At 43.3% G+C, this 15,290-nt stretch overlaps 2 protein-coding genes across 2 annotated transcripts in view; both read left to right on the top strand.

The window, feature by feature from the left end:
* The window catches only part of LOC137260313 (ankyrin repeat and protein kinase domain-containing protein 1-like), a 136,814-nt gene that overhangs the window by 70,302 nt on the left and 51,222 nt on the right, over positions 1-15,290 (top strand). The gene's annotated exons all lie outside the window — the stretch shown is intronic.
* Positions 4,156-13,030, top strand: LOC137260480 (ankyrin repeat domain-containing protein 50-like). The gene is made up of 2 exons (XM_067798146.1): positions 4,156-5,097; positions 12,115-13,030. The coding sequence occupies exons 1-2, from the start codon at positions 4,206-4,208 to the stop codon at positions 12,915-12,917; spliced, it is 1,695 nt and encodes a 564-aa protein (XP_067654247.1). The 5' UTR covers positions 4,156-4,205; the 3' UTR covers positions 12,918-13,030.

The following is a 15,290-nucleotide window of genomic DNA, read 5'->3' on the forward strand; positions in this document are numbered from 1 at the left end:
ACATACCATCGTCACAACACACCGTCATCACTATGTGTGATCATCACAGCATACCATCGTCACAACACACCTTTATCACTATGTGTGATCATCACAGCATACCATCGTCACAACACACCTTTATCACTATGTGTGATCATCACAACATACCATCGTCACAACACACCTTTATCACTATGTGTGATCATCACAACATACCATCGTCACAACACACCTTTATCACTATGTGTGATCATCACAGCATACCATCGTCACTATGTGTGATCATCACAACATACCATCGTCACAACACACCTTTATCACTATGTGTGATCATCACAGCATACCATCGTCACAACACACCTTTATCACTATGTGTGATCATCACAGCATACCATCGTCACAACACACCTTTATCACTATGTGTGATCATCACAACATACCATCGTCACAACACACCTTTATCACTATGTGTGATCATCACAGCATACCATCGTCACAACACACCTTTATCACTATGTGTGATCATCACAACATACCATCGTCACAACACACCGTCATCACTATGTGTGATCATCACAACATACCATCGTCACTATGTGTGATCATCACAACACACCTTTATCACTATGTGTGATCATCACAGCATACATACAATGTGAGTATGCCTGGGTTCATCAAAGTAGAATTCGTGTACATTTTAGGGGTCAATTATCTTGTTTACAGGTTTGTCTAAACTTGCAGTCGTTACAATTGCTGTAAAAAAACAGCTTTATGTTTTCACATTTACTGTTATTTACTATTTTCACCTGTTTTTCCCAGCTTCCTACTTGTTTTCATAGAGGATTGTCAAAATTGCTTGTTGTCATAATGGTTATAAGTCGTTATGTTACAAGCTGTGTCATGCATAATCCTTCTGGTCGTGACTCAAAAACATATTTAACTAGGAGTAGGAAGTAGCTTTGATTTTCTAACTTGATGAAAACAAACCAAAATCTAATTGATTCTCAAACTGACTTTAGGCCTTGTAGTCACGATTATATAAAAAAATGCCCTGTCGCGAACACATACACCAGTCTGAGAATAAATGCTGTTTAGGTTTGTTTTCAGCAAGTTACAAACTCCTTTCTACTCGCAACATATGTCATATTTGGGATTTCACTTTCGTGGTAAATCACAAATTCTAGTACTTTTTAGGTTGAGTCCCATCCGGGATTCGAACCTGCACCCTCAGAGTCAGGCACCTAATCGCCAGCACACAAAGTCAGCTGCCTAGCCAGCTCAGCGACCGAGAAAGTGAAAGAAGAAAGTGAAAGAAAGTGAAATCCCAAATATGACATATGTTGCATTTGCCCACTTTCTAAATGGCATCATGTAATCATTTCTCCTCGCAGTTAAATATGTATTTGACTCATGGACGATAGGATTTTGCATGACGAGCTTCTTACACATTATCTATACAACAAAATGAAAATCTTGACGATAGTGAAGTCTGCAGTATACGGGGAAGGGATAGTGAAGTCTGCAGTATAGGGGAAGGGATAGTGAAGCCTGCAGTATAGGGGAAGGGATAGTGAAGCCTACAGTATACGGGAAGGGATAGTGCAGCCTGCAGTATAGGGGAAGGGATAGTGCAGCCTGTAGTATAGGGGAAGGGATAGTGAAGTCTGCAGTATAGGGGAAGGGATAGTGAAGTCTGCAGTATACGGGAAGGGATAGTGAAGCCTGTAGTATAGGGGAAGGGATAGTGAAGTCTGCAGTATAGGGGAAGGGATAGTGAAGCCTGTAGTATAGGGGAAGGGATAGTGAAGTCTGCAGTATAAGGGAAGGGATAGTGAAGCCTGTAGTATAGGGGAAGGGATAGTGAAGCCTGTAGTATAGGGGAAGGGATAGTGAAGCCTGCAGTATAGGGGAAGGGATAGTGAAGCCTGCAGTATAGGGGAAGGGATAGTGAAGCCTGTAGTATACGGGAAGGGATAGTGAAGTCTGCAGTATAGGGGAAGGGATAGTGAAGTCTGCAGTATACACGATTGATAGTGAAGCCTGCAGTATACGGGAAGGGATAGTGCAGCCTGTAGTATAGGGGAAGGGATAGTGCAGCCTGTAGTATAGGGGAAGGGATAGTGAAGCTTGTAATATAGGGGAAGGGATAGTGAAGCCTGTAGTATACGGGAAGGGATAGTGAAGCCTGTAGTATAGGGGAAGGGATAGTGAAGCCTGCAGTATACACGATTGATAGAGAAGCCTGCAGTATACGGGAAGGGATAGTGCAGCCTGTAGTATAGGGGAAGGGATAGTGCAGCCTGTAGTATACGGGAAGGGATAGTGAAGCTTGTAATATAGGGGAAGGGATAGTGAAGTCTGCAGTGTACGGGAAGGGATAGTGAAGCCTGTAGTATAGGGGAAGGGAAAGTGAAGTCTGCAGTATAGGGGAAGGGATAGTGAAGTCTGCAGTATAGGGGAAGGGATAGTGAAGCCTGTAGTATAGGGGAAGGGAAAGTGAAGTCTGCAGTATAGGGGAAGGGATAGTGAAGCCTGTAGTATAGGGGAAGGGATAGTGAAGTCTGCAGTATACACGATTGATAGTGAAGCCTGCAGTATACGGGAAGGGATAGTGCAGCCTGTAGTATAGGGGAAGGGATAGTGCAGCCTGTAGTATAGGGGAAGGGATAGTGAAGTCTGCAGTATAGGGGAAGGGATAGTGAAGCCTACAGTATAGGGGAAGGGATAGTGAAGCCTGCAGTATACACGATTGATAGTGAAGCCTGCAGTATACGGGAAGGGATAGTGTAGCCTGTAGTATAGGGGAAGGGATAGTGCAGCCTGTAGTATAGGGGAAGGGATAGTGAAGCTTGTAATATAGGGGAAGGGAAAGTGAAGTCTGCAGTATAGGGGAAGGGATAGTGAAGCCTGTAGTATAGGGGAAGGGATAGTGAAGTCTGCAGTATACACGATTGATAGTGAAGCCTGCAGTATACGGGAAGGGATAGTGCAGCCTGTAGTATAGGGGAAGGGATAGTGCAGCCTGTAGTATAGGGGAAGGGATAGTGAAGTCTGCAGTATAGGGGAAGGGATAGTGAAGCCTACAGTATAGGGGAAGGGATAGTGAAGCCTGCAGTATACACGATTGATAGTGAAGCCTGCAGTATACGGGAAGGGATAGTGTAGCCTGTAGTATAGGGGAAGGGATAGTGCAGCCTGTAGTATAGGGGAAGGGATAGTGAAGCTTGTAATATAGGGGAAGGGATAGTGAAGCCTGTAGTATACGGGAAGGGATAGTGAAGCCTGTAGTATAGGGGAAGGGATAGTGAAGCCTGCAGTATACACGATTGATAGAGAAGCCTGCAGTATACGGGAAGGGATAGTGCAGCCTGTAGTATAGGGGAAGGGATAGTGCAGCCTGTAGTATACGGGAAGGGATAGTGAAGCTTGTAATATAGGGGAAGGGATAGTGAAGCCTGTAGTATAAGGAAAGGGATAGTGAAGCCCCACACAGTACACAGTGACTCATACCCGATGTTGTTACTCGTATATACGTTCCGTACACTAGACGGTGGTTATTACATAACCTAATTGTGCGTGTTATGGGGAACTGCAGTACTGGGTATTTTTGAAGAATGGAGGCTCTCCGCGACTTCCAGGACCGCGTGACTCAACCTTCTGAGCGCTGTACACAGGTGGTGCATGGTGACCCCCACCCCTCTATCCCCCATGAGTTTACCACTGAATACACAGAACAATGGTGGGATTCAACATATGTCATATGTGGGATTTCACTTTCTCAGTAAAGTACAAATTCTAGTACTCTTTTGGTTGAGTCCCATCCGGGATTCGAACCCACACCCAATCGCCAGTACACAAAGTCAGTCACCTAGCCTGCCCAGCCACAGCGACTTCTCTGAGGGTGCGGGTTCGAATTCCGGATGGGACTCAACCAAAAAAGTACTAGAATTTGTACTTTACTGAGAAAGTGAAATCCCAAATATGACATATGTTGCATTTGACCACTTTCTAAATGGTATCGTGTAATCAATGGTGGGATTGCATCTCAATATTCTCAGATAGGTATCCACCATGTCGGTAGTACATTTCAAGTCCATACATACTACAGTAACTGGTGGAGCAGGTAGTTCCCCGAGCTGGCATTCTGCCAAACACTTGAGTCGTGCTGGACTCGGCGGCGAGGCAATCGTCTTCCCAGCTGCGCTACACAGTTCTCTTGTACGATGGAGGTATCAGCAATTATTCTCTTCAGTCTCCTGATGTGTGGTGTGAAAGCCACAGATTCTGATGACAGTTTGGCAGCCTTGGCTACACGGGTGCGTCTGCTAGAAGGAGGGATCCACACATGGGAGCTAACTGCTGTTAATACTGAGATAAAACTAATGAATAAGTTTGATGTGCTGGAGTCGTCACTGAAAGAAAAACTGACTGGAAGATTCCTTTCCCCCTTGATTATGCCTCTCGTCAAACTGGCAATTTCAGATATCATGAAAGGGGACTATATCAGTAACATTATCAGCGGACAAGTTCCCGGGGACGATCAAAGTCTCAGCGTACAAAATACAAAGATACAACTCAGAGCACTTGCACATCAGTTGAGACGTGCTGAACGGGAAAGGGACACTTACAGGAAGAGTCTTCGAAAACAACGTCGCAGGATGACCAAAGACATCCGTGCATTTCAGCTAGAGCTGAATCAGAGTGTTGCTGAATTAGGTGATGCAAGAATGCTGAAGTCCGAACTAAATCAGACCAACAATGATCTTTGTGATACAAAGCGAAAGGTCACTGATCTTACTGAGGACCTTAAAGTGCTGAATACAAGTTGTGTGATGATGAGAAACGAGGTTGAATCGTGCATGGATGGACTGCAGGGAATCCGGCTGAACTTACTTCAGAGTTTAACCGCTCAGCTGAACCAGACCAGAGAAGACTTACTTGATACAAAGGGAGTAATGAATCGTCTTACAGAGGACGTGGTGACACTGAATGTAAGTTGTGGGATCAGGAAAGAGATAAGACCGAGTGATGGAAATGGAAACTCACTGGTAACATCGTCATTGTCGCAGTTGTCACACACGACTTTGACCACGACGTTTCCTGGAACTACAGCAGGTGAGACTGTCAACAGGGATTTGATGATTGATTAACGTGATTAACATTCTGTCTTGATATTCCAAAAGTATGATTTGAGGGTAATATCGTTTCGTTTGACTTAACTAAGCCACTGTTTACAGCCATACTACATGCACACTAGTTGTTCCCTGCATTTGAAATAATGTGTTGGATGTGCACGTTCAGCGTTTTCATTGTGATTAATACCTTAAGGTCAGTTATGACAGTGTTAAACCGTTCATATTTCAGACTCTGTCAACGTATTGTTTATTGGCCATGGTAGCATGGCTGACAGACTCTGTCAGCGTATTGTTTATTGGCCATGGTAACATGGTTCACAGACTCGGTCAACGTATTGTTTATTGGCCAGGGTAACATAGGGTTCACAGGCTCTGTCAACGTATTGTTTATTGACCATGGTAACATGGTTCACAGACTCGGTCAACGTATTGTTTATTGGCCAGGGTAACATGGTTCACAGACTCGGTCAACGTATTGTTTATTGGCCACTGTAACATGGTTCACAGACTCGGTCAACGTATTGTTTATTGGCCATGGTAACATGGTTCACAGACTCGGTCAACGTATTGTTTATTGGCCATGGTAACATGGTTCACAGACTCGGTCAACGTATTGTTTATTGGCCATGGTAACATGGTTCACAGACTCGGTCAACGTATTGTTTATTGGCCATGGTAACATGGTTCACAGACTCGGTCAACGTATTGTTTATTGGCCAGGGTAACATGGTTCACAGACTCGGTCAACGTATTGTTTATTGGCCATGGTAACATGGTTCACAGACTCGGTCAACGTATTGTTTATTGGCCATGGTAACATGGTTCACAGACTCGGTCAACGTATTGTTTATTGGCCATGGTAACATGGTTCACAGACTCGGTCAACGTATTGTTTATTGGTCACTGTAACATGGTTCACAGACTCGGTCAACGTATTGTTTATTGGCCACTGTAACACAGGGTTCAGAGACTGAGACATCGTATTATTTTTTGGTCATGGTAATATGTTGTTGACAGACTCTTTCAACGTATTGGTTATTGGCCATGGTAATATATTTTTGACAGACTCGGTCAACGTATTGTTTATTGGTCATTTTAACCATGGCAGCACGGTTAACAGAATCCGTCAACGTGTTGTTTATTGGCCATGGTAAGATAGCGTTTATAGACTCGGTCAGCGTATTGTTTACTGGCCATGGTGGCATGTTTCACAGACTCGGTCAACGTATTGTTTATTGGCCAGGGTAACATAGGGTTCACAGGCTCTGTCAACGTATTGTTTATTGACCATGGTAACATGGTTCACAGACTCGGTCAACGTATTGTTTATTGACCATGGTAACATGGTTCACAGACTCGGTCAACGTATTGTTTATTGGCCATGGTAACATGGTTCACAGACTCGGTCAACGTATTGTTTATTGGCCATGGTAACATGGTTCACAGGCTCTGTCAACGTATTGTTTATTGGCCATGGTAACATGGCCATGGTAGCATGTTTCACAGACTCTGTGAAGGTCTTGTTTATTGGCCCAGGTAACATGGTTGACAGACTCTGTCAACGTATTGTTTATTGGCCATGGTAACATAGGGTTCACACACTCTCTCAACGTATTATTGATTGGCCTTGGTAACATAGGGTTCACAGACCCGGACAACGTACTTTTTATTGGCCATGGTAGCATGGCTGACAGACTCTGTCAACGTATTGTTTATTGGCCGTGGTAACATGGTTCACAGAATCCGTCAACGTATTGTTTATTGACCATGGTAACATAGGGTTCACAGACTCGCTCAACGTATTATTAATTTTGCCATGGAAGCAATGTTCACGGACTCGGTGAACGTGTCGTTTATTTGGCCATGGTAACCTGGGGTTCACACTTTCGGTCAAAGTATCGTTTATTGACCATGGTAACCATGGTAGTACTTTTTGCATACTCGGTCAACGTATTAATTATTGGCCATGGTAGCATGATTCACAGACTCTGTCAACGTATTGTTTATTGGCCATGGTTGCATGATTCACAGACTCTGCCAACGTATTGTTTATTGTACAGGGTAACATAGGGTTCACAGACTCGGTCAACGTATTGTTTATTGCTCATGGTAACATAGAGTTCACAGACTCGCTTAACGTATTATTAATTTTGCCATGGAAGCAGTGTTCACGGACTCGGTGAACGTGTCGTTTATTTGGCCATGGTAACCTGGGGTTCACACTTTCGGTCAAAGTATCGTTTATTGACCATGGTAACCATGGTAGTACTTTTTCCATACTCGGTCAACGTATTGTTTATTGTCCATGGTAGCATGATTCACAGACTCTGTCAACGTATTGTTTGTTGGCCATGGTTGCATGATTCACAGACTCTGCCAACATATTGTTTATTGTACAGGGTAACATAGGGTTCACAGACTCGGTCAACGTATTGTTTATTGCTCATGGTAACATAGGGTTCACAGACTCGGTCAACGTATTGTTTATTGGCCAGGGTAACATAGGGTTTACAGACTCGGTCAACGTATCGTTTATTGGCCATGGTAACATCGTTCACAGGAGATGAGAACGTACTCTTTTGTTTAAACCTGGGATTCAAGGGATATTTGTTGTTTCTTGTGCCCCTTATCGACATCTTTGTTAGCAAAACGTAACCTAGAGAGCTGAATCAGTAAAAGAAAACAGCTAAGTCCAGTGAATAGCTCGCACAGGACACTGAAACACATTGGATATGAGATTCGATCATAAACACGTGCCCTCGTCGTCTTTGTGTTCAAGTGCAGTTCGGGACCCCGCCCCTCTTATGCAGCTCGACCCGCCCCAACAGTGCCCCAACAGTGCCCCGACAATGCCCCAACACTGCCCCAACACTGCCCCGACAGTGCCCCAACACTGCCCCACCACTGCCCCACCACTACCTCGACACTGCCCCACCACTACCCCGACACTGCCCCACTACTGCCCCTCCACTGCCCCTCCACTGCCCCGACACTGCCCCACCACTGCCCCGACACTGCCCCAACACTGCCCCAACACTGCCCCGACACTGCCCCGACACTGCCCCAACACTGCCCCAACACTGCCCCACCACTGCCCCACCACCACCCTCGACTCTGAACTCGTTTCGTCAAGTTGGTCCATCACTACAGTGTAATAGCCACATTTCCGCAAGCCCCCCTCACCCCGTGTACAAATGTATATGGTGGCAAGCGCTGCATATCTCCTTATCGTACATTGCATGAAGATCAGCTGGTGAGTCAAGATCATTGCATTTATCCTGGATATATTACCTTGGGCTAGCTTGACCACTGTTGTTGCAAGATGAATCACCACATGGCCACAGTGTGCGAAGCCCATTCCTTGTGTTCCCCGTGTTGCTGCAATATTCAGTCAGTCGATCTGGAGTTGTCTGTGTGAATGAAACACTGCACCAGATAATGAACCTTTTCTCTGCTTGCCTGTTAATGCCAATATTTGTGGAATGTTGTAGCTCACTGGCCTCCCTTCTCGGTACACAGAGAAGAACAGCTATATTCTACAGAAAAAATATCTTTCACATATTCGTTTAATTTTTAATAGAGAAATATACCTTTATTTGAAAGGTGTTTGCAAGTAGTGGTGATACTTTGATCATTTTCAACAAAATGTTAGGGTGTATTTGAGTGTGTGTGAAAATACGACACATCACGTTTTTGATCTGATCCGCTATTGGAGTACTACAGGGCGATGTTTGAGTGTTTCTAGTTATTATTCAAAAACATCTTTCACGTGCAGCTTTAATTTTCATGAGGGGAATATACCACCAGGTGGAAATTGTTTGCAGGTAACAGTGACAGTTGTAGAGTGTATGTATGGTGTGCGAAAAATGTGAAATATCGCCGATCTGTTATAATCCGCCATTGAAAGACTACAGCGCGATGTTTGAGTGTTTCTAGTTATTATTCAAAAACATCTTTCACGTGCAGCTTTAATTTTTATGAGGTGAAGGGTATTTGCAAGTAATAGTGATATTTTCATATTTTTAAAAAGAATGGTTAGGATATACATGAGTAGTGTAAAGAAATGTGACAAATCGTCAGTCTGTTCTGATCCGCCATGTATATCTGCAATGCTTGCGTCTTATGGTTTTAAAACTTCCTCCTTTCTTGTTGATTTTAGTAGTTAACAAAACTGGGAATGCCTTTACAACGCTTGAAACTGTTCAACACAACCGAAGTTGTGCTGGGAGCGACCCCATGTACGTTGGAGCATGACGAGGCACACGTTGATTAATACAAAAGTAAAGAAAGCTAGCGAGTGACCCATCCCTGCTGTAGATTATCCCAGGTTTATCAAGGACGATATCAGCTGGTGAAACAGCTGGTGAAACGTTATTGCAACTACATGTCATAACTCATGTAACAGGTATGATCCTACTGTTTGCGAATGTGGAATATACCTTATATTACATTATTCATATGATACAACTGAATGATATTTAATGACAATTTAAGCTTAAACATTTATGATATCCAGTTTTACACCACGGAATGAGAAACATATGCAGCGATTTGTTTCCATTTGTGACATGTCACAATATCCCTTTACCTTCACCTATTAATATTTTCGTTTTCATATGAAAGGAAAATTCTAATTAAAAGATTTAAAAATAATATGACATATGACGATGTCGGTGGCTTTTCGCTCTGTAACGTTATGCAGCAAAAGAAACACCTCAGTTTTGGCAGTTCGTTTAACATTGTACCCAACATTATCACTGTACTCTTGCCAAGAGTATTTTCACAGTTTTAAGAAGTGATTCTATTGGATCAAATTGGTTTCTAATGACACTTTTCTGCAACACTCTGCTATGAGGAACGTGATTGGTCAAAATCGTGTATGTGACCTAAGACAGCCAGTCATATTGCTCCAATAGATACGGCCCTCGTAAACGAAAACTTTAAATTCAGACGAACGTTTTGGGTAAAATCACATTATACTGAACGTGTTATGCGAAAAATCACCATCTATACGTTATATTATAGAACTTAGTGGGCACATCGTGCTAGCTAGGTTATGACCAGTGACAGAAATGCTTGATGTATATATTTTAGCATTAAACATCGTGCTTGCTAGGTTATGACCAGTGACAGAAATGCTTGATGTATATATTTTAGCATTAAACATCGTGCTAGCTAGGTTATGACCAGTGACAGAAATGCTTGATGTATATATTTTAGCATTAAACATCGTGCTAGCTAGGTTATGACGAGTGACAGAAATGCTTGATGTATATATTTTAGCATTAAACATCGTGCTTGCTAGGTTATGACCAGTGACAGAAATGCTTGATGTATATATTTTAGCATTAAACATCGTGCTAGCGAGGTTATGACCAGTGACAGAAATGCTTGATGTATATATTTTAGCATTAAACATCGTGCTAGCGAGGTTATGACCAGTGACAGAAATGCTTGATGTATATATTTTAGCATTAAACATCGTGCTTGCTAGGTTATGACCAGTGACAGAAATGCTTGATGTATATATTTTAGCATTAAACATCGTGCTAGCGAGGTTATGACCAGTGACAGAAATGCTTGATGTATATATTTTAGCATTAAACATCGTGCTAGCGAGGTTATGACCAGTGACAGAAATGCTTGATGTATATATTTTAGCATTAAACATCGTGCTAGCTAGGTTATGACCAGTGACAGAAATGCTTGATGTATATATTTTAGCATTAAACATCGTGCTAGCGAGGTTATGACCAGTGACAGAAATGCTTGATGTATATATTTTAGCATTAAACATCGTGCTAGCGAGGTTATGACCAGTGACAGAAATGCTTGATGTATATATTTTAGCATTAAACATCGTGCTAGCGAGGTTATGACCAGTGACAGAAATGCTTGATGTATATATTTTAGCATTAAACATCGTGCTAGCTAGGTTATGACCAGTGACAGAAATGCTTGATGTATATATTTTAGCATTAAACATCGTGCTAGCTAGGTTATGACCAGTGACAGAAATGCTTGATGTGTATATTTTAGCATTAAACATCGTGCTAGCTAGGTTATGACCAGTGACAGAAATGCTTGATGTATATATTTTAGCATTAAACATCGTGCTTGCTAGGTTATGACCAGTGACAGAAATGCTTGATGTATATATTTTAGCATTAAACATTAAACACGTCAGAGCGTAAAGTTCGAAGCGACGAAAACTGTGATGTAACTTGAATTACATTACACGATCGCTCAAAAAAGATGGAAATTGTCAGTTATAATGTACGTTTGACACATTTTACGAGTAGTGTTATTGATTTTATATTTCAGGTTCTTCAGTTTGTTTAATTATGTCATGAAACATTGTTATTTTACTCTTTGACGACTTTGAAGCAGACCCGTTGCCGAAGCATGTGTCCGAGAATTGTTTTTATAAAAAAACATTACTAAAAATAGTTTACAGTTCTAATCCTGTCAATAATATATGGTCATTTGAAATTTTATCAGTGTTTTCAGACAAAAGATTCATTTGTTAGTTAGTTTCCGAGACTTATGTATCATTTTGATGCTACTAATACCTTGTCGGTAAACCAGTCTACGGTGCCAAGGGACTCAAGACGTCTTGTCCGTTAAGCAGTCTACGGTGTCAGGGCCATGACGTCTTTGTCGGTTTACCGACCTACGGTGTTGAATGGGTTAACAGCCTTTTCACTACCAAAAAACAGTTGTACTGATGTTATCAGCTTGTAAAGTTCGACACATATTAACAATGCCAAGCCGATTAATGCTACAACTTCTGGTCTTAACAAAAAGTTATGTATTAAACAGACCATTGTTAATTCCACAAACCTCATGTTGACATTCCCGTCATGTTGGATTGTTGTCAGCCAAGATGGAATTGTTTAAATTTTGTAGCAATGTTTGAGTCACGTATCAGCATGATGACAACATTGTAGATGTGAGACAAAGATGTCTGGTGTACATTGTTTACTTTATGTTGCAGCGACTCCATCACCAGCAACAGACCACGACCTCTCTTCCGCCAGCGAGGACGGCGACCTGGAGAGAGTGAAGCGGATCCTGGCAGCGGGGCACGTGGGCGTCAACAGTAGACGAGGATGGTTTAACAGCAGGACACCGGTAATGAGGGCTGCAGGGAATGGACACAGTGATGTGGTGGAGTTCCTTGTGGGTAGAGGGGCTGATCTGTCACTGAGGACCAGGGGCGGTGACAACGCCCTTCACTTGGCCTGTTATGGTGGACACCTCGAAACTGTGACGCTGATCCTGTCCCTGAACGTCATGGACATCAACAGTAAAGGACAGTACAGCAGGACACCTGTGATGAAGGCAGCAGAGAATGGACACAGGGATGTGGTGGAGTTCCTTGTGGGTAGAGGGGCTGATGTGTCACTAGTGGACAGGGACGGGGACAACGTCCTTCACTTGGCCTGTCGGAGTGGTGACGTGGAGACCGTGAAGCTGATACTGTCCCTAAACGCCATGGACGTCAACAGTAGAGGACGGTACAGCATGACACCGGTGATGGCAGCAGCACGGAGTGGACACAAGGATGTGGTGGAGTTCCTGGTGGGTAGAGGGGCTGATTTGTCACTGGTGGACAAAGACGGTAGCAACATCCTTCACTTGGCCAGTCGGGGTGGAGACGTGGAGACCGTGAAGCTTATTCTGTCCTTGAAAGTGGTGGACATCAATGCCAGGAACAACAAGGGGCAGACAGCGGTCTACTGCGCGAGATATCACTACCGAGTGTTGTATCTCCTGGTATCACGTGGTGCTCAGTAAATTCAGTCTTGGTGTGAACAGACATGGAGCACATACATATATAATAATTGTGGGTCACGGTTCAGGTGATTTCCTTTTGTCTTTACATAAATATAAATAAACGTTGTTGAATGTATTTTCAGACATTTTGTCATTTGTTGTGTTTGAAATCTCGCAGGATCAGGTAAGAAAATTGTGACGCGAGTCTGAACATAAACGGTTAGTGATTGTATGTAAACGTCTCCCGTTGTACCATAATTAATTGGTTAATTGATAATAAATGAGTTAATTTTGTTGTGCGAATATCGCGAATAGTGAAAGAGACAAACTGTTTGTTTATATGTCCCTTCAGACGAGGTTTACCCAACTGACATGGCGCCATTTGTACAGTGACAGTGACGTCAAACTGCTGGTGACGTCACAAATGTACACTGAGGTACCCGGCCGTCGTCCCAGTCAGATAGGACACACAGCGGTGCAATACTGGCTTCATACCAGGCAACACAACAGTATTAATTTTGTCAACAGACCGATCCAGTCTGTCAATCAAAATTGGAATATGCTTCAATTTCGGCCGAACAGCAGACCGGGCGCGCTTTGTGGATTTCTCAGACTTATGTCCAGGGATAACACAACGCGTCTGAAGCAATGTGTTTCACATTATGCCTTTCACACTCTTTATATCTATCATATGTTGCTGCAATTTCATGTGCACCTTCAACAAAACCAATATGGTCAAGACAAAAAAAAACCATTGACGTGGATCGAGGAATACGATAGGCCTCACGATCAGTTAATATCAACAGCATCCCTGACGAAACCTAAGTCTGCTGGAAGGTGAGAGTTTGCACATGTCCACAATCATCACCACTCAGATGACAACAAATAGCAGTTTAAGACTTCCTTCCCAAGTGTTATAAACACGTGCAAGACAAATGTGACATATCGCTGATCTCATATAATCCGCCGTTGAAATACTACACGCCGTTGTTTGAGTGTGTCTAGTTATTTCTTCAAAAACGTCTTTCACATACACCTTTAATTCTTATGGGAATATAGTATCAGGTGAATATAGTATCAGGCAAGAATTAGTGATAGTTTCATAATCTAAACAACATGTTAGGGTGTATGTTTTGTGTGTGAAAAATATGATATATCGTAGATCTTTTCTGATCCGCCGTTGATGCTTGCGATGCTTGAGGGTTATAGTTCCATAACTTCTTTCTTTTTTGTTGATCTTAATATACTGAACATCATTGAAAACGCACCACCCCTAAAATTGTGGATTTCTAAGAGCAGAAGTGAGCAATCTATGTAAATTTTACATATTTGTGTAGACCAATGTTTGATAAAGAAAAGAAGCATAAAACAATCAAGCAAAACAGTGAAGATTTAATGCAGCTGACAATGAAATAAAGATGGGGTCAAAATGGAAAGTCAGTAGCGTGTATGACCCCCGTTAGCAGCAACACAAGCTGTGCAACGTCTCCTCATTGAACGGATAAGTCTCTGAATAAAGTCTTGAGGCACTGCATTCCACTCTTGCTGCAAGGCATTGTCGAGTTCCCCAAGGTTGTTGATCTGCGGACGACGTGCGAGGCGTTGGCCGATGTAATCCCACAAGTGTTCGATGGGTGACAAATCTGGTGACAATGCAGGCCAATGAAGTAGAGGAATGTTGTTGTTAGCCAGATACTGTATCGAAACGTGCAGTGTGGGCTCGTGCATTGTCATGTTGAAATGTGTGCAGATCTTGATGCTGGTGTAAGAAGGGAACGACGTTGTTCTGAAGAATGTTGTCACGGTAGTAAACGGCATTCACTCTGCCACGACAAACAATCAGAGCGGTTCTGTGTTGATAACTTACCCCTCCCCACACCATAATGCTGCCTTCACCCCACCGATCGGTTTGCACAACACAATCCTGATGATAACGTTCACCCCGTCGACGCCATACCCGTAGACGCCCGTCAGCATTTCGCAAGTGAAAACGCGACTCGTCGGAGAACACCACACCATGCCAACGTCGTAACAACCACACACGATGCTGTTCAGCCCATTGTCGGCGTTCACGGCGATGCCTGTCAGTCAGGATGGGTCCAACGTAAGGGCGTCGACAACGTAACCCTAGGCCTGCCGCACGGAGACGGCGTCGGACGGTGGAAGCGCTGATCAAACCACGTCGACCCTGGACAGCGTTGGCGGTTCTGGCAGCGGGCAAGGTTCGATCCCGAATATGGCGCCGTACAATGTCTCGATCTTGACGAGGGGTGGTAACACGTGCCTGACCTGGGCGTTGCCGGTCCCTGCTGGTTCCTGTTTGTTGGTATCTGTTAGCAAGCCTCAGAATGGTCGAATGATGACACCCAAATCGTCGTGCAATGTTTCTGCTTG

Source organism: Haliotis asinina, chromosome 13 (genome assembly GCF_037392515.1).
Source record: "Haliotis asinina isolate JCU_RB_2024 chromosome 13, JCU_Hal_asi_v2, whole genome shotgun sequence".
In the NCBI taxonomy this organism is placed as follows: Eukaryota; Metazoa; Mollusca; class Gastropoda; order Lepetellida; family Haliotidae; genus Haliotis; species Haliotis asinina.

Coding starts and splice junctions, on each gene's coding strand:
- LOC137260480 (XM_067798146.1), top strand. CDS start 4,206: ATGGAGGTATCAGCAATTATTCTCTTCAGTCTCCTGATGTGTGGTGTG. Junction 5,098..12,114: donor GTTTCCTGGAACTACAGCAG/GTGAGACTGTCA, acceptor TTTATGTTGCAG/CGACTCCATCACCAGCAACA.